This window comes from Delphinapterus leucas, chromosome 21 (assembly GCF_059928025.1).
Source record: "Delphinapterus leucas isolate spDelLeu-1000000601 "Yukka" chromosome 21, BTC_Dleu_Yukka2, whole genome shotgun sequence".
In the NCBI taxonomy this organism is placed as follows: domain Eukaryota; kingdom Metazoa; phylum Chordata; class Mammalia; order Artiodactyla; family Monodontidae; genus Delphinapterus; species Delphinapterus leucas.
Genome location: NC_143149.1, coordinates 21003933 through 21023813, shown reverse-complemented (window position 1 = coordinate 21023813; position 19881 = coordinate 21003933). Strand labels below are relative to the sequence as shown.

At 44.9% G+C, this 19881-nt stretch overlaps 1 protein-coding gene and 1 long non-coding RNA gene across 4 annotated transcripts in view; one reads left to right on the top strand and one right to left on the bottom strand.

Annotated features, from left to right (window-relative positions):
* Nucleotides 1–11610, top strand: part of TRMT9B (tRNA methyltransferase 9B (putative)) — a 37932-nt gene extending 26322 nt beyond the window's left edge. For all 3 annotated transcript variants that reach the window (XM_022571116.3, XM_022571117.3, XM_089903678.1), the window contains one exon: nucleotides 725–11610. In XM_022571116.3, coding sequence (XP_022426824.1) covers nucleotides 725–1758 — 1034 coding nt within the window. In that variant the 3' untranslated portion in view covers nucleotides 1759–11610. The remainder of the gene's footprint in view (nucleotides 1–724) is intronic.
* The window catches only part of LOC111173459 (uncharacterized), a 37479-nt gene continuing 19248 nt past the window's right edge, over nucleotides 1651–19881 (bottom strand). Inside the window, exon 3 of the long non-coding RNA XR_004023898.2 lies at nucleotides 1651–17957. This is a non-coding gene — a long non-coding RNA (uncharacterized LOC111173459). The remainder of the gene's footprint in view (nucleotides 17958–19881) is intronic.

The following is a 19881-nucleotide window of genomic DNA, read 5'->3' as shown; positions in this document are numbered from 1 at the left end:
GGGAGAAGGAATAGTTAGGGAGTTCGGGATTGACATGTACACGCTGCCATGTTTTAAGATAGATGACCGGCAAGGACCTATTGTATAGCATAGGGAACTCTGCTCAATATTCTGTAATAGGTAACCTAGATGGGAAAAGAATTTGAAAAAGAATAGATACATGTATATGTATAATCACTTTGCTGTACACCTGAAACGAACACAATATTGTTGATCAACCATACTCCAATATAAAATTCTTTTTTTGAACTTTATTTATTTTATTATTTTTTTTTTACATCTTTATTGGAGTATAATTGCTTTACAATGGTGTGTTAGTTTCTGCTTTATAACAAAGTGAATCAGTTATACATATCCATATGTTCCCATATCTCTTCCCTCTCGTGTCTCCCTCCCTCCCACCCTCCCTCTCCCACCCTCCCTCTCCCACCCCTCTAGGTGGTCACAAAGCACCGAGCTGATCTCCCTGTGCTATGCGGCTGCTTCCCACTAGCTATCTACCTTACGTTTGGTAGTGTATATACGTCCAATATAAAATTTTAAAAAGGAAAGCATACCTCTCTCTTTACCATTCTTCCACCCAGAAAACAGTTGTGATATAATTCTAATAAAAGTCTTTATTTAGGAAAAAAGATGCATCATTTTTATATGGAAAATACTAGCCTATAAACGTGTAGGTTTACGTGTGTATATACACACTGAGATCTAGTTTCTTCTTTTTCAGTCATACATCATTTTTCTACAAAACAAAGAAGAATCAGAGCAATAAAGGAAATGGCCAGGGTCTTAGTTCCTGGAGGCCAGCTGATGATTTATGTTTGGGCCATGGAACAAAAGAACCGGCACTTTGAGAAGCAAGATGTGCTTGTTCCATGGAACAAAGCCTTGTGCTCCCAGCCCCTCTCGGAATCCAGCCAGCCTGGGAGAAAGAAGCAGTGCGGGCATCCAGAAAGAAGCCATCCCTACCCCCCTCCCTGCTCTGCGTGTCGCTGTCCCGTTTGTTTTAAGGGGCGCTGTGATTCGAGGCGGTCCCGCAGCGTGGACCGTGACTCTGCTCTAGCTGGCACCTGCTGTGCAAATATTTCCAAGGAAGGCGAGGAAGAAAACGGATTCTATAACACGCTGGGGAAATCTTTTCGCTCCTGGTTTTCCTCTAGATCTTTGGATGAATCAACTCTGAGGAAGCAAATTGAAAAAATGAGACCCTTGAAAAACACAGAAAGTTGGGCCAATAGCACGATATCCACCCAGCCTTCAAGACACTCAAGTTTCGACTTAGATCATCCAGAGCCATTTTCAACAGGAGAGCAACATTTAGATGAGGAAGTGTTTGTGGAGACTTCTCAAAAACACCTGGAATGGCTGAGAGCGCCCGCCACACACAAACACCTAAATGGAGACCATCCAAGAGGCGTGAGGAGAAATGGAGATGGGAATTTTCTGGGTAGCACCAATAGCAGGGAGAATTGTACGGATGCAGGTAACTTAGAAGAGGGTACCCCTTCTGCTAGTAAAATGTGGAGGAGGATTTCTGCAGCTGATTCCAAAGATTCCAACCCAGGTGACACCATTTCTGTCGAAGAACAACAGCCCGACATTTTGGAATCTGGTGCCTTTATGCGCTATTACCACGTGTTTCGAGAAGGCGAGCTCTATGGCCTGCTGAAGGACAGTGTGTCGGAGCTCCATATTCTGAGCTCTGGGAATGATCATGGCAACTGGTGTATCATTGCAGAGAAGAAGGAAAGTTGTGATTGAGCGGATCATTTCAGACATCTCCTCCAAAAGATGAACCCCATTCTTCTCACTGGGTTTGTGATATGGTCCCCTGAATGGGCATCCAATTTCGTCATTTGGTCTGTATTGAATCCGTTTATATTTTGGTCTATACACACTATGAATTCATCATCTTTTTAGTCTATAGGCAAGCACAGTGCTTGGCATCTGACAAAGAGTATTTGTGGTTAAATGTTAATATAAGAGATCTGAAGAAGCAATATAACATGAACTTCAACACAGCTGAATCACTAACAATACATGTATACTGTTTTTCAGTATTATATAGTGATTTCAAAAGATTCTGCTTTTAAGTAGACCTTTTAAAAACATCATTTGTATATAGGAAGGGGGTAATTCCTACTTCTCTGGTTATAATTTAGATCTGTGTGCAAGATAATAGGTAAACTCGTACCAGAGCACCAATGTAATTTGAACCATGTGATAAATTATTTCGTTGCCAAGGCCTTGCTTCTATTTGAAGTCTTCAGAAAGGTGAGAGACGGTGGAGAGAGACAAGAAGGGTTCTGAGAACTTTTCTAGATGATAAGCGAACTTGCTTCAAGATAAGTAAATAATAAGGTTTTTGATGTTGCTCAGAGGCTTTAAAGGCACTGTCAGCATGTTGAGAGTGGAGTATGTGGGCACCGGGAAGTTGTTGCAAGTTACCCAGGTGGTATTCTTCCAACCTTATTAGAAGCAGGAATATCCAGTTACGGCAAGACCAAGATTGACTAATGAGTTTTCATCTGGAATGATGCTTTACTTATGCATTGAAGGGATACTTAGGAAATGAGAATCTGGTTGAAACAGTGCTTTTTATTGGTTCTCAAAACAAACAGATCATTAAGGTACATGATATTTGGACTTGGTGGAGGACTGATTGTTGGATCTTTAAAAATAATATCTGGGCATTTATCTTATTGAAAGGGACTACATTTTAATAGTTATATTAGGGATTTAGGTAGAATCAAGTCCTATTAATTAAAGGTTCAATTTCTGCCACTTTACAGACAAACAAATAGCTGGGCACTGTCTGGTCACCACATCTGTTTACATTTAACCATGGGTCTGTTTAAATCCATGTTGTGGATCCTGAGACACAGATATAATTAGGAGAAGCAAAAGTAAGTTGACCCAAGAATACAGTTTCAGGCAGTTCCTTAATGAGGAGAGAATCAACACTTGACAAAAGGCTTTTTACTGTATGGGCCACTGTAAACCCAGAAGAAACCCAATTCTTGTTTTGTTTTCCACTGAAATTACTAAAATAGTATAAGATTTCATTTGTGTTGGGTTTATTTTTCCCGTCGGTAATTGTGCTCTAACTTAAAATAATGATGCTACTTTCAAAGAAATTTAAAGGATTTTTAAAAATTTTATTTATTTTCGGCTGCATTGGATCTTCGTTGCTGCACATGGGCTTTCTCTAGTTGCGGCGAGCAGGGGCTACTCTTCATTGTGGTGTGCGGGCTTCTCATTGCGGTGGCTTCTCTTGTGGAGCACGGGCTGTAGGCTCGTGGGCTTCAGTAGTTGTAGCACGCGGGCTCAGTAGTTGTGGTTCGCAGGCTCTAGAGCACAGGCTCAGTACTTGTGGCGCACGGGCTTAGTTGCTCCGCGGCATGTGGGATCTTCCCGGACCAGGGCTTGAACCCATGTCCCCTACATTGGCAGGCAGATTCTTAACCACTGCACCACCAGGGAAGTCCTAAAGGATTATTTTTAATGTGCATCTGAAAAGTACTGGTGTTTATTACTCTCTCTTGGCTTCGAAATAAGATTTCATCATCACCTTTTCGTTTGATGAGGTTGTCGGGTGGAAATGAGATCTATGATTTATATTGTTCGGCACACAGTTTGCATCAGAGGGACGACGAAAACAGACATAAAAGTGGAATATAAATTAAAATTTAATTTAATGTCTTCCATTTCTTAAGTGAGGACATTAAGTCATGAGTGTTAGTGGGGGTTTTTGGTGGAAAGAAATGTCCTCAGAGTCAGAGACATTCTTACAATTAAGGCTTGATGACCTTTTTATTATGAGTGGATTTTTCCTCTCCTTGAAGCCTGTTGTCACATGCATCTTTAATCCCAGCCTTGCCGCTAGAAATCTGTTTCAAGTCAGGGCTTTCTGGTGGTAGCCCACCACTTACATGGAACTCAAGTTTATTAGATGGCACCAGAAAAGCTCTGAGCAAACCTATATGAGCAACTCCCTACACACACACACACACACACACACACACACACACACACCCCACTTTGTATAAAATGACTCTCTAGAATAGTTCTTTAGAGAGGAATATTTTCACATAATTTTGACAGGGCTGTAAATTAAAAAAACACTAATAATAGCAATCTTTCGCCCTTCATCTGCTGAGCACAAGAATTCTATTCATCCAGACATTATTTCGTATGCAAATATTTGACTTTGTGGTTGATAATATCTCTTTGGTATTCATGTGCAAAGCACTCTTAAATCTAACTTCTGCCTTTGGAGATATATACATACATATATATGTATAAATCTCCATGGATATATATGGATATGGTATATCCATATATTCATATATACATGACATATATGCCCTTGAAGACCCAACCTAATGTAAATATCTTGATCATTTAAAATAAATTTTGTTCATATTAGGACTGTCCTTAAAAGGAAATACAAATAAGTGAGTTTAAACATACACAGGTTATTTGTGAGTATTCAGTCGGCCTTAACTTGCTCTATCATAGATTTTGCTAATCTATCTGAAGTACATACTTTGAAAACTTAGACTCCGTTACTAATACTGGATCAAGGAGTGTCTTTCCTGTTCATTCCCCTTTACTTGTTGGCATCACTGCAGAGTCCCACTATCTGAAGTGGAGGGGAGCATGTGCGGGGGACTCTTGGAAGGGCCTTAAAAACCTCTGCTGGCTTATTGATGCCTCACTGGCCTACTTGAGGAATTCCATAAACAGTCAAACGATTTGGGGGAAAGTGCGTTAACATGGACAAAGGATGCAACCAGGTGAATGGCCCATTCAAACTATTATTTTTAAAATTGTCACCAAAGTGATTAAATGACACCAGCAAGTCATGGTAACTAACAAACCATCTAACACGTCTTGGATTGTCAATTTCGTTTGTTCTTCCCTTCTCACCACACATCCCTATATACAAGATGGCGTGTGATTTCTGTTTTTAGTTTGCCTTTCTGTGTCCTTACAAATTCTAGATGTCAGTACTTCCTCTGGGTTTTAACTGACCATCAGTTGAACTGGCAAAAATTGGCAGTAATCCAGAGAGAAAATAATCCAGATTTAAATCAGCTAGGAATGTTAACGTACTTGTATATTAATGGCCATCAAAAGAATAAGCACTGGTGGAGTTTTTAAAAATAAAAGTAAATGGGGGGCTTCCCTGGTGGCGCAGTGGTTGAGAGTCCGCCTGCCGATGCAGGGGACGCGGGTTCATGCCCCGGTCCGGGAGGATCCCACATGCCGCAGAGCCGCTAGGCCTGTGGGCCATGGCCGCTGGGCCTGCGCGTCTGGAGCCTGTGCTCCGCAACAGGAGAGGCCGCGGCAGTGAGAGGCCCGCGTACCTCGAAAAAAAAAAAAAAGTAAATGGGTTTGGATGAGGATAGAGGGTCTAACCCAATAGATCTCAGTAGGGGAGGATATTCCTTAAAAATGAGTTGTGAGCACTCAGTTTGGGAGGGAGGGGGAAATGGGGTATAACCACTGGCCGGGCAGCTGCAGTCTGGGAAGAACAAATTAGGGCAAAAGCCTGAGCATGTCTCTCGTATTGTGCAGGAAACATGAAATAATAACAGCAGCTAACTTCTTAAATATCTAACATGTATTATTTTATCTGTAATCCTCACCATTGCTAAGTATACTCATTGCTCCCACTTTGCAGATTAGGAAAACTGAGTCAGAAAGAAATCAATTAAATTGCCCAATGCCACATTCATCTAGTAAAGGGCAGGGCTGAGTTTCAAACCAGGCAGCTGCCTCCCAGCCTGTGTTCTTACCCACAACACTGTAAACCCCCAGTCATGGTGCAAGACAGATTATGAGAACATTTCAAGGGAAGTGTGATTAGCTCCTTTCCAAATAAGCTTTAGTAAGGTTAAGCAAAGATTTCACAGTTAGACAGGAATCCCTTATATATTTTTCCCTATCTTTTATATTAACTTTTTTCATTTGTAATTCTCTTTCCATTTGATTTTAATTTAAAAAAACAGTAACAAAATGCTCTGTGATCACTTTTATCCAACTCTTCGATCCTCTAAAAATTGGTATTATTGTTTTCCCATTTTATAGGTGAGAAAATAGAGGGCTATTCAGATATTTCATTCCTTCCGTTTGCTCACTGAACCCTGTTATGTGCCAAATACATAGGATAATACGGCAAAGAATATCAGGTGTATCGAGGATACACAGAATATTAGAATTAACTGAGCAGAAAGTGCCAAACTGGAGCAGTTTTTTCATATTCCTTGTGCACCTACTACCGCATTCTATTGATTTGCTTGAGAAAAGCAATTTACAGAAACCCCCCTTAGAGAATCTCAATGCATATGAGCATATGTAAGGCCTCCCCTAAAGTAAACTGGGATTTGATTTAACTGAGCTTGCCCTCAACATGGTAACATCCTCTAGCACAAGCATTCTGTGGAATACATTTCAGAAAATAACACACCCAACAGAGTAAAATGCAGACTCTTTAGGATGGCCTGCACATCCCCCGCTTCATAAATTCTCTCAAGTATTTTTCAGGCTCATCTCTTGCAATTGCAAACATTTTTTTTCTGTTTTGCAATCTGCTGTTTTAAACAACACTTTCATTAGGATTTACATAATGACAAGTAATTATCACATCCCCTGGATATAAACTTGAATTTTAAATGCCAACTGTAATCCTTCTCCAAAGAAAAATGCATGAAACAGACTTCATTCTGTCAATTCAAAGGGCATCTGAGATAAGTGTCATCACACACCCATCCAACAGATGGAAGAACCATGGAAGTGGAAGGGAATTACAGAAGCATCAGCAGACCTCAAAGCAGAACACTCAACTCCCCTCATCCCAATCTTACCTCAAATTTATGATTATTGGTTTGATACTATAGGCTCCATATCTGCAGCCTCGAATATCTACAAAACTGGAGTGGGAATATTTTAAAAGAACTCTTACCAACTAAGGATTGAAATGATAATGCAAATAGAAAGCATTTGGCATGGTATGGGGAATGCAATCACGGAAGCCTAAGAGAGCTAATCAAAGAGCTCACTGTGAACTGCCCTACTTTTTATTCACCATGGTCCTCCAGTATGTGATGCATTCGTAGGAATGTGAATCATTTCAGTTATAATCCACATTCTGTTCCCCTCTAGAAGCAGGTCTTTCCCAATTGATTATGCCTTGTCATCACTCTACCTGGGTGGGAGCAGAGCTATAATGTAATCTATATGGCCAATCTGACGGACCGCTTGTGAGAGCTGATTGTCAAATTGGATCTCTCATGGGGCAAATCAATATATATTTTGTCTCTCCTTCAACTAGAACTGGCAAAAATATAATTTACCCAACCCAACTGATTATTAATTAATCTACATGTAAAAATATATGTTCTCCACACAAAACATTTATTCTTCTCTGGATATTACCTCCATAAAGAAAAGACAGAGGGTCACTGTCATTAATCTGTAGCCAGTGTAACTGAATGTTGAATTCCATGAAAAATTTACATTTATATTTATGCTCGCCCAGAAGGGAATTTGGCTGAATGACAGGCATTTCTCTAATGCAATCATACCACTTCCATTAGATTTTCTATTAATGTATGTAGACGGACACCATTAGTAAAGGTTTGCTTTTCTATTCTACTTATTTACACAGAACCCTGGCAATACTTAAGGCTCACTAATGTGGACCCCAGTGGAATTTCTCAGATACTTTGAATATGTATGTAAAAACTGTCCCATTTTCTTTAGATGTTCTCTTAAATATGTATTATGTAAATATATATGTATGTATATTCCTAGACATCTAGTGTTTGCTGTCACTAGTGACCTTCTTATGCACTTGTAAAAACGTTAAATTAGCAATTACACTGGAAATGTATTTCATTGAATACATTTTGTTTTGGGGAAATATGAAGAGAATTGTCATATATTATTGTGCCTCCTCTGGTGTTGACGTGTATTTGTATCAAAAGTGCAAAAATCCTTTTCTTCTACAGTATAGTTACTTTAGCTTTTCCCAGATGAAGCTAGCAATAGTTCTAAAAGGACAAGTTGACGTAAAATATCGTGACGGTTGTACTAAGTTGGAGGTATTTTATTTGCATTAACCAATAATGTTTAGGATCTTTTGTAGTAAGTATTATTAAAAATAGTGTAATTTGTATGCCTATGAAATGTATAAGATAGTTTATGTCTAAATGTACTTTCAAAAATGTTACTAGATGAACAAAATTCTGCCTTTCATCTCCACTCTTGAGTGTGACAGGACAGGTATTACCCTCTTCCCATTCACACAGGCACCTCTCCTTAGACTCAACAGAACTGGGCGAATTTGTATTTGGATTCTGTTAGCTTTGTCTAAAAGAAACGAAGCTAGCCATTTAATAACAGAGTGTCATTAAGGGGTTAATAAAGGGATATTATTGACTAAAGCAAAAAGACATCTTTTAAGATGAATAAAGATGTATTAGACTATCTGAAAGTGGGCATGTGTGAAAATACAGTACTAATATTGAAAGAGCATCATTTTTTATGTTATTGGAATGCAAGCACTTTTATTCTTTTTCCTGACCTGCTCCATCTGCAGGCTGTCAGCTCATTATCAGAGTTGGGGGTGTGACGTAAAAGGGGATTGAGGCCAGCACTGCTGTGGCTCCCACGCAGCCCAGCGGGACCGCGTTCGAGCAGCAGATGGTGCCCTGGCACGTGCAGCCCTGACCACCTCCCATCCCTTCAGCATCTCCCCGAGCAATGGAAGAAGCTACCGCATCTCCCCAAGCATCCGTGTGCTGACGAAAACTGATGATGTGGGCTTGGTCCTTGGAGTTCACTGATCAAGGGTTAAAATGAAAACCACCAGTGACCAATTATCTAGCCATCAGTTACTAGCGCGAGCATGGCTGCTTGGGAGACAAAAATGAAAAGTACCGACGACAAATGAAATACACCCTGTGCCCATCTTTTGGCAAGAATCAACGAAGCCTCCATAATGCACTATGCACTCTTTGGCAGAAATCTCTCAGTTTAAAAACATCACTAGTTCTTGTCTTTAGAAACCATCACTTCTGCCATCTTTGTGCTCATCTTGCATTTCTGAAACATCTAAGTGTAAACTCAGCTTTAAAAGCTCTATGCGTAATGGGTTTGTTAGCAGTTTTTAGAGTTTTCTCGATGGTTGGAATCAGAAAGAAATTACCAGCTTCAGTGCCTGCTTTTTACTGTATGCGTCACTCCCCGCCCAGTCCTCAGGGTCAGGGCACAGAAGACAGTCCCCATGACGATGGTGTACCTGCAAGCAGTCTCAGGGGGTGCGAAACTGACAGATGCTTGAGCTGCCAGGGACCTAAGTAAGCTGTCACTGACTCCAAGAAGGAGGGACTTGCCCCAGCCAAGAACCAGACCTGCTCTTCCCACCACACCACACTGTATTCCCTCGGGGGGTTTGGGCCCTTTGCATCCATCCAGGTCTTTGTCACACTGCAGCCCCCAGCTCAGGTCCCATCTTCAGGGAAATCACCCCGATCCCACTGCTACACGTTGATTTCATCCTCACCATCTTACAGCCCTGTGCATTTAGGATAATTGACAGCACTACTTTTCCATATTCACCTTTAGCAATGAAAAAGCCTTCCTGCATCATCCATGATTTTGTCCCTTATGTCTCTCCAATTAAAAATAAAAAACGGCAAGTTGACTAACACCTTTCCAGCTCCAGTCACTTTTCCACCTGGTGTCCTTCTTCTCCGTGTCACCCCCAACCCTGACCTCCAGAAACCAACCCTCATTTGCCATTTTAAATGGCCCGCCTAAATGGACATAATAACGGAGCTCTCCCACCCACCGACGACTCCAAGCCTGGCTTGTGAACACGAGAAAGGAAGAGTCCAGCTCTGGCTGCTGGAATTCCACTCCTGGGATCAGCTGCCTATGGAGGGCTGTGTCTCAACTTCACTGACTCCCCGCGTTTTGAGTCTCCTCCCAAGATAACTTCTCCTCATAGATCTCATACTTCTAAGTCCTCTCATCTTTCTCTAAGACTCCCAGGTGGGAAGAGTTAAGTGTTCACTTATCTGTGAGATTTTTATTTGAGGACTGATGATAACTGATGCTGTGGGCTTGGTCCTCGGAGTTCACTGATCAAGGGTTACAACCACCAGTGACCAATATTTAACCGTCAGTTACTGGTTTTTTCTTTCTCTTGAAGAGAAAGAGGCCACAGTATTTGGCTAAGTATACAATGAAGGGCATGAGAGTTGGAGATACAAAGGGAAATCCCTTCCTTCCCACAAGTCACTCCTGAAAAATCAGGGCAGCCAGACCTTCGTGTTCAGGGCTCCCTTGCTCCAGAGAACAGGACCATGAACTTAACCCGATCCATGCCTTTGAGAGGCTGGGGCCCCCAAAGGGTTGATCAATGGAGATGCCGCATTAAGAGGAAGGCTGGAGCAGTCCCACTAGCAGGGAGCCAGTTGGGGCCCCCAATGCTGTCCCAGGGGTGGAAGGAACCTGCCGGGGGGGAGCCCCACACATACCATAAGCCTGAGCACTGGCCCCATGTTTGGGAACCTTGGCAAAGATTCCTGTGCCCAGGCTTAAGGCTTGGCATAAAGTGGGTGGAGCTGCGACTTTCAAGGGGCACAGTGCAGCCATTTCCACAGGCCTTGTTCTTGCCCTGTAATGAGAGACCACCATCCCCGTGCCCCGGACAAGGCAGTGGGCTGCTTGTGCGCATCCTCATCAGAGGCACCTGAAAGTTTCTCATCAAAAGAAATGCAGTTGGGGCTTCCCTGGTGGCGCAGTGGCTGAGAGTCCGCCTGCCGATGCAGGGGACACGGGTTCGTGCCCCGGTCCGGGAAGATCCCACATGCTGCGGAGCGGCTGGGCCCGTGAGCCATGGCCGCTGAGCCTGCGCGTCCGGAGTCTGTGCTCCGCAACGGGAGAGGCCACAACAGTGAGAGGCCCGCGTACCGCAAAAAAAAAGAAATGCAGTTGGATCCCCAAAGTTCCATGAAACGAGTTGAAGTCCATGTGAAGTTGATCGTTAGGGTGTCCTCATCCACTCCCACACCCCGCTGTTTTACTAACGGGGGACCTCAGTGTGTGAGCTGCAGTGACCTGCACACCCCATGCAGGAAGCGCTCCCTGCTCTGGGGGGAGGCACGGCACAGCCGTCCTGAAGAAAGTGGCCCATTTCACCTTGTGAGGCCTCAGCCCTCAGAAGTGGGTGTCTATGGAGAACCTGCCTGGTTGTCACTACCGTGATACGTCGGTACAGGCAGACCTCGTTTGGTTGTGCTTCACAGATGTTGCATTTTTCACAAATTGAAGGCCTGTGGCAACCCTGCGTTTGTATCTGTGTCACATTTTGATAATTCTCGCAGTATTTCAAACTTTTTCATTATTACTGTGTTTGCTGTGATGGTCTGTGATCAGTGATCTTTGATGTTACTGTTGTAAAAATATTATGATTCACTGAAGGCTCAGAGGGTGGTTAGCATTTTTTAGAAATAAAGTATTTTTAAATTAAATTATGTACAATTTTTTAGACATAATACTATTGCACACTTAATAGACTACAATATACTGTAAACGTAACTTTTATATGCACTGGGAAACCAAAACATCTGTGTGACTTCTTTTATTGTGATATTCACTTTATTACCATGGTCTGGAACGGAACCCACAATATCTCCGAGGTCTGCCTGTAACGGATTCAAAGTGAGTGGAGTAACCACCCCAAGAAGGGTACTGAAAACACAGCAACAGACAGTGCTATTTTCTCCATCATTTTAAAGACGGTGCTTTTAAAACTCTACATTTTTTATATTTTATGTTGGACAATTTTTAAACAATTCCTTTTGGCAAGGAGCTATCTAGGGACTGTTGGAGATCTTATGGGGATAAGAGACAGTCCCTGGTCCCAGAGAACTGAAAACTAGCAGGAGAGATAAGATGTGCACAGTTCTCTCTTTCTGGAATATTCTTCCACCCCCCCACTTGGCCTGACTTAAGTGCACGTCCACCTCAACTTAAATGTGCCTTTCTGAGGTCGGCCCATGCTAACCCAGACCAGATACTAAGTCATGTTCCTGCTCTACGTTCCTAGAGCCGTGTGCAGCCTTCCTCTTGAAACTGGTCACACACATTACTTCCTTAGCATGTTCTTTCTCTAGCAGAGTATCCATACGGCGAGGGCGGGGACTCTGTCTCCCCTTCCACTGCAGAAACTTACAGGCCTGGCAGAGTGCTGGCCCCAACAGGAGTGCCCAGGAAGACGGTTCATTGTTGCCAGGTTCAGGGCAGGAGGGGCTCCCAGAGGAAGATGCAGAGAACCACGGGGCCCCGGGGTAGAGGAGGGTTGTCTAAGGGAGATGACACAAGGCTGGACCTCAGAGGGTGGCACATCGACAGGTGAGAAGGGTAGAGATTTGGACAATGGCGAAGAGGGTGAAAACTGACGAAGTAAACTGACGAAGATAATGATAACAGTGATGGTGCCCTTTATCACCCGGACACTTTGCGCCAAGAGTTTCATTAATTGTCACACCGACCTGTGGGGAGGCGTTGCTGGGCCCCATGAGTAGAGGTGGGCACTGGGGCCTAAGAGGTCGGGCCACCTGCCAGAGTCAGGGTCCTCCGCTTTGCACTTGGGCTTGTCTGTGCAAACGCCCTGGTTCTACCCACTCGGCGGGGAGGCAGCTCCTGCCAGAGGGAGAAAAAGGCAGGGAAGACAACAGAGCAGGTGGCAGCTTTGATTCTCATAAGCCTTGAACACCTCACTAGAGGGCTGGGCTTCAACCTAGAATGTTAGAGAGGCTGGAGGATTTTCGAGCAGACGCTTGGCCAGAATACTGTGGAGCAGCGCGCAGGTGTGGAGGGAGGGGCTGAGGTGGAGGGTCCACGCGGGGCAGAGGTGCAGGGCGGGGCTGGGCCAGTAGGTCTGGAAATGAAAATAAGACACGTGTGGAGCTCAGGGAGAATGAGTGAGAATCTGATTAGAGAGCCAGGGAGAAGAAAAGGAGGAAGTGGCTCCCATATCCCCCCTGGCTGCCCAGGAGGCTGGGAACAGAGCCCAGCCGGGAGCTGGGAGGAGAGGCCCTGCAGCGAAGGTGGAACTAGGGCGCCCTCTTCTGGACAGTAAAAGCCGGCTGTGCACCGTGCTGTCAGCCCCGGCCCAGCACCACCTAGAGGTCTTTCCAGAACCGGCTGATGCTGAGTCATCACTAACTTCCAAACACTTGGTAACTAAGAAGCTGGTAACCAGGTAGCAATTCAGACAAGTCTGTGCAGAGAAGAGAGGCTGTCAAGCCAGCTACTGCATCTTCTAATGCATACTACCTCACACTTAGAAGCCGTTCAGTGATACCAAAGAATCACACTCGACATAAAGTAGAAGAGAACATAATCTGTGGAAGAAAAATAAAGGCAGGTCTCCCGGGGAATGTTAAAATACGTGCAGAGTTGATAGAGGACTGAAATCGTGATCATTAGCTGGTAAGGCGACACTGGAATACTTAAGGCTATCAACTGTTGAAATGTGGAAGGTGTGAACAACTTAAGAACATTGCACTTAAGAATTTGCAATTTGGCAAAGAGAACAGGAGGAGAAGGAGACTGGGCTGCACGGGTGGGAGGCGACTCAGTGGGAGGCCTCTGGGGCTTCCTTGCTAGACACGCCTCAGCACCCAGCTCCCTAATTTCCACATCCATCCCGTGACAGACATGTGTCCTGGGCCACTGACAACGCCAGTGAAATGGCTGCTCTGGCCTGAGAGTCATGAGAAGAAAACTGTCAGCGACCTTCCAGCACCTACTGCTCGGACCCCATTTCCCTCCAGTCTCATCTCTTACTCTGCTCCCCTGTGTCCGCAGCTCTGGCCTTAATGCCTCCTTGCTATTCCTCAAACATTTCAGGACTCAGGGACTCCGCACTTGCTGTTCCCTCTACTGGGTCCCTGAAGTGAAAGCAATGTTCCCCTCACTTCTTTCCAGCTTTGTCTCGGATATCAGGTTCTCAAAGTGGTCTTCCCGATCAACCCATTTAAAATTCCACACACATACACACTCCCTATTCCCCCTCCATGCTTCTTTTTCTCCCCAAAGCCCTCACCATCTTTAAATATTACATTTTACTTGTATATGTTATCTGCTCCCCACTCCCCAAGATGCAGGGCTCCAAGAGGACAGGGATTTTGTTCTGTGGTTTTGTTTTTTGTCCGCTGCTCTATCTCCCACTACAAGAACAGTGCTGGGCACAAGGCAATCACTCGATAACTATTCGATGGGTTCCAATGAATCAGGTCTTGGCTCGGCAATACCCAGCGTTCACCCCCATGGAGACTACGTGACTGACCTTGGGCCAGCTGGGCTGGGGTTGGGGGTACACCTGGCGGGGGGTTCTCTGCAGCCTTTAATTACCTACATCTGACTGCTCCTGCTTTCTCCTTTCCCAGGCTGGGGGAGGTCTGTGTGGAAGCGAGAAAAAAAAACACACTTTGCCTTTCACCTACGCAGGAGTTTAGAGTTGGAAAACTGAGAATTGGGTGCCTCGATTTTTGGATTTTGAAGGGATGCCCTTTCTCAACAGCTGAGGGTGATCACCGCCGGCTGGCTGCCTGGGAGATGGTGTTCAGGACACAAGTGGCACAGCGAGCTTGGACCAGGGGGAGATAAGAGAGCAAATGGCTTCCTTTCTCTGAGGTGTTAAGCCTCCCCTCCCAGGTTCTATCTCTCGCTGCTGCTGTTAAGACCGGCGGGCTTAACCAAATGGCTTGACCCATCCTGAGCCTCAATTTTCTCACCTGTACAATTTCTTCACCTATAAACTCAGGTTAATGGTAACAGTCCTGGGCAAACGGAATAAGATACAACCTGTGTTTGCGTTTCAAAGCATCAGGAAAGGGAATAGCTGTCAAGGAAGGCTGCGAGCACAGGGTCGAATGTAACATCCTCTCCAAATGGGTGCCCCAAACATCTTGTTTTAAAGGACAAACAGGACAAGAATAACTGGTGAGTAATGATGCTGAGACATCTGTCCTGTTCTTTCTAGTTGTAAAAAGAAAAACATTAGAGTTTTGTATTGAATAGGAAAAAAAGAAACGAAATTGAAAGAAATAGAGGAAGCAAGCATTTGTAGCATCAACAGATCAAACTCCAAACTTCTAGTTTATACAAGGGCATTTTCCCAGTAACATATCCAGCTAGAAATTGCCCGATGGTGTCAGGGCCAGGTCAGGGCCAGGCTTAGGCAAACCTGGGCAGCGTTCCCACTGGTTTTCACTGTCCCCCCACCCCCAGCACTCTGTGCCCACTCTGGTTCCTCCGTGCCCCCAGCAGGCATTGGTTGTCCCATGCCATTCCCAGGAGCCCAGGGACTCCAAGTGTCCTACAGGCCATACATCCCTGGGAAACGTCTCAAGCCCAGAGCAGTCAATTTCCAGAACTCGGCTCTCTCCTCTCCAACCAGCGATCTCATTCGCTCGCGCCCAGCTTTCCAATCCACATTCATTCAACGGCTAAACGAAACTCCCAAAGCTCCCCTCTCCGGGGAACTCGGGCCTCCTCCTCTACTGCTTCATCCACTGCAGCTCCACGTGGCCGTCAGAGTCGCCCAAGATGAACACCTGCTTTGAAAACCTTTCCCGGGCTCTCCTCTGCTTACAGAAGTGGTTCTCAGCCTGGGTGCAGATGAAAAACACACATGCCAGTGAACACAATCCACTCCAAACCCACTAATTCAGACCCTCTGTTTCTAACTCAACTCGGATGTGCCGTCGCCGTTGGGAACCTGGCTCCTGAAGTCCCAGCTCCTCTTCCGGCCACAAGCCGTCCTAAGCCAGGGCCTCTCTCCTGCCTCCTTGCTCACCGTCATCTGCACGAACAGCCCAGGGATGCTCCCCAAATACACCTGACCACTTCATGCCCAGGCGGTTTTGCACATCCCTCTGTGGGTCTAGGACCTCATGACTCAAAGTGCGGTCCCCAGACCAGCAGCATCCACCTCACCCGGGAACCCAGAGCCGCAGCATAAGGAATCTGCATTTTAGCAACATCCCCAGCTGATCTGTAGGAACATTAAAGTCTGAGAGACACTCTGGATCCTTTCCCAGCTCGCATCTCTGCAGAATTCACATCATGCTTCCATCTCTCACTCAAGTAACTCTTCTGCGAAGCCTCTCCACCCTCATCCTCTTCCCTCCCAGCCCTCTCCCCCAAGGAACTAACCCTCCCCACTTCATGATACCACGTCTGTAGCACCCAAGCACCCAAACCAACGTACTTCCCTGTGCCCGTGTTAAGTAATGTTAGGACCAAACAAAATAATCTAGCTGTTCGCTTCGGGAAATACACGCTCCTAGAAGAAAACAATGAACCAGCTAGACAGCTGACTTACCAAGACTCATAGCTTGTGCATCAAGAGTGGCCCCAGGTCCTCACTTCACGGTGCCCGCCGATCCAGAGAAAGCTAGGAAGGCGGAACTCGGCCCAATCCTGACCCCACCGTGCAAGACGCACCTGAAACTCACCCAGTCCAGGCCCTGGAACCATACAAACACCCTGCCCTCATCTCCGTTTTCGAGACACTACCAAGACGATCCAGGTTATGTTCTCCCTCGTCGTGGTAGATCTAATAAATGCAGCTCTGCTGAAGCAACAGGTTTGTCCAGTGGCCTTTCAGACAGTTGACAGGCAACGCACCAATCAGAGTATAGCAGCTGTTTATTTGTATGGTGGCTATGACCCCGTTCCCGCGGCGCTGCCCCTTCCTGGTTTCTCTCTCTCTCTCTCTCTCTCTCTCACACACACACACACACACACACACACACACACAGACTCGCACACGGAACATCAAAACAACACAACCAGATGACTGAAAAGCTGAGCTGGAAACAAGAAGAGAGAGGAAAGCAGAGTGAAAGGAAGGATGGGCCAAGGAGCAGCTGAGAAGAGAGACGGGGCCAAGGAGGGGAAGTTTCCCATCAGGCAGGAAATAACCGGTCCTGGGCTGAGCCTAGCAGGACTCCTGCTCACCCCTCCTTCCCGAAGGAGCTCAAGACAACTGAATTGAATACGGCAGAGGAGCCAGTTTCAAATCCGGACAGCCCAGTGGAATTTTAGGACGGAATATACAACTTGAACCTGAAACTAAAGACTCTTCTGTATATTCTGTACATTCTAAGAGATTTATTATATGTATGGAGTTGTGAGTTATGTGTACTGAGTACTGAATACATGTATAATATGTACTTGATCACTCAATTGCATGTGTGTGTATACAGATATATAGAAATATACACATATATACATTTATTGTATATATATATACACATTTACTATATATATATCTACACACATACACACACAGTTACTCTATGTATGTATATATAGTAAATGTGGCACACATATAACAGCTTGGGTACCTTTGTGTAAGAATGCTTCTATTCCTTCAATGTTATGTGACCTCTCTCTCTCTCTTTCCCTCTCTGTCTGTAGTTCTTTGAGAGCTATCAAGACAGAGAAAACATAGGTTAAAATTAAATAATCGAGACAAAAGAATCTTTTGAGCTTATGTTGAAAGGATAGGAGCAAAAATAATTACAAAGTCATGACCTTAGTAGGAAAAAACGTACTTGGATTTATCCAGAACTTTCTAATCCAAATATGAAAATAGTATCAGGTAATTTTTCAGCACTGATGAATTAATTATCTATTGCTACATAACAAATTACCCCCAAATTCAGTAACTTAAGACAACAAACATTTATTTTTTCACTCAGCACCCGAGGATTGGGAGTCCGGGAATGACGCAGCTGAGTGGTTCTGAGCTAGTGGCTCTGGGTCTCTTACAAGGTTGTGGTCAAGATGCTGGCAGGGTCTGCAGTCATCCAAAGGCTTGACTGGGGCTGGGAAGTCGCTTCCCATGAGCTTCACTCGAAGGGCTGTTGGTAGAACATCTCAGTGTCACGTGGACCTCTACAAGACCCCTCACAGTTTTCCCCAGAGGAAAGAGCAAGCAGGAAGAGCCCATGACTTTATGAGCCGGTCTCTGAAGCCTCACACTGTCACCTCCTCTTGAGTCAGTCATATACACACTACTGTATATAAAATAGACAATAAGGACCTATTGTAGAGCACACGGAACTCCACTCAGTACTCTGTAACGGCCTATATGGGAAAAGAATCTAAAAGAGTGGATATGTGTATACATATAAATGATTCACTCGGCTGTGTCCCTGAAACTAACACAACATTGTAAATCAACTAAACTCCAATTAAAAAAAGAGAAGGGAGTCAGTAAGTCCAGCCCACACTGAACTACATGGTAATGAGGCTCCCCCTTTTGAAAGGAATGTTAAATAATTTGTGGACATTATTTATTTGTTTATTTTATTTATTTATTTATTTAGCGGTACACGGGCCTCTCACTGTTGTGGCCTCTCCCGTTGCGGAGCACAGGCTCTGGACGTGCAGGCTCAGCGGCCATGGCTCACGAGTCCAGTCGCTCCGCGGCAATGTGGGATCTTCCTGGACCGGGGCACGAACCCGTGTCCCCTGCATCGGCAGGCGGACTCTCAACCACTGCGCCACCAGGGAAGCCCTATTTGTTTATTTATTTATTTTTGGCTGTGTTGGGTCTTCATTGCTGAGCGTGGGCTTTCTCTAGTTGCGGCGAGTGGAGGCTACTCTTCTTTGCAGTGTGCGGTGGCTTCTCTTGTTGCAGAGCACAGGCTCTAGCTAGGCGGGCAGGCTTCAGTAGTTGTGACTCGTGGCCCTAGAGCGCAGGCTCAGTAGTTGTGGTGCGTGGGCTTAGCTGCTTTGTGTACATAGTTTAAACCATCACATTCCTCCCACACGCAAAATACTCTCATCCCTCCCAACACCTCCCAAAAGTCTCAACCCTGTATAACATCAGCTTAAAGTCCCGGATGTCACCATTTCTTTATTTATTTATTAAAATATATACTTTACTACTTAACTCAACAATTGTTTACTTTTTTTAAGATTTTTTTTTGATGTGGACCATTTTTAAAGTCTTTATTGAATTTGTTACAATATTGCTTCTGTTTTCTGTTTTGGGTTTTTGGCCCTGAGGCATGTGGGATCTTAGCTCCCCAACCAGGAATCGAACCTGCACCCCCTGCACTGGAAGGCGAAGTCCCAGCCACTGGACCGCCAAGGAAGTCCCCAGGATGTCATCATTTAAACCAGGTCTCAGGACAGGTGAGTCTCCTTAGGTGAAGTCTTTAAGTACGGATCTTCAAGTAGAGTTCAGACTTTAGTTATGAACTAAAGATATTATCTGAAGCATCTATTAGTTATCTGTCACTCTGAGACAAGGTACCCCAAAGCTTATTGGTTTAAAGCAACATTTATCATCTCCGTTTCTGTGGCTCAGGAATTCAGAGATAGTTTTGCTGGTAGGTCTGACTCAGTGTCTCTCAGGAGGCTTCAGTCAAGGTATCAGCTGGGGCTGTGTCATCTGGAGGCTTGATGAGGCTGGAGGACTTGCTTCTAAGATCAGTCACTGACATGGCTGTTGGCCGGAGGCCTCAGTTTCTCACCATGTGGACCTTTCCACAGACCACTTAAATGTCCTCATGACATGAGAGTTAGCTTTCCCCCGAGTAAGTGATCCAAGAGCAAGCAAGCAAGATGGAAGCCAGGATGTCTTTTATGACCTAGTCTCTGAGTTGACAAATCACCACTTCTGCTGGGTTCTTTTGGTCACACAGAACACCTGATATGATATGGAAGTGGACTACACAAGCGGACTACACTTATGAATCCAGGAGGCAAGGCTCATTAGGGGCCATCCTGGAGACAGGCCAGCATGCAGGCTAATGAATTAATGTTAGAAGCTGG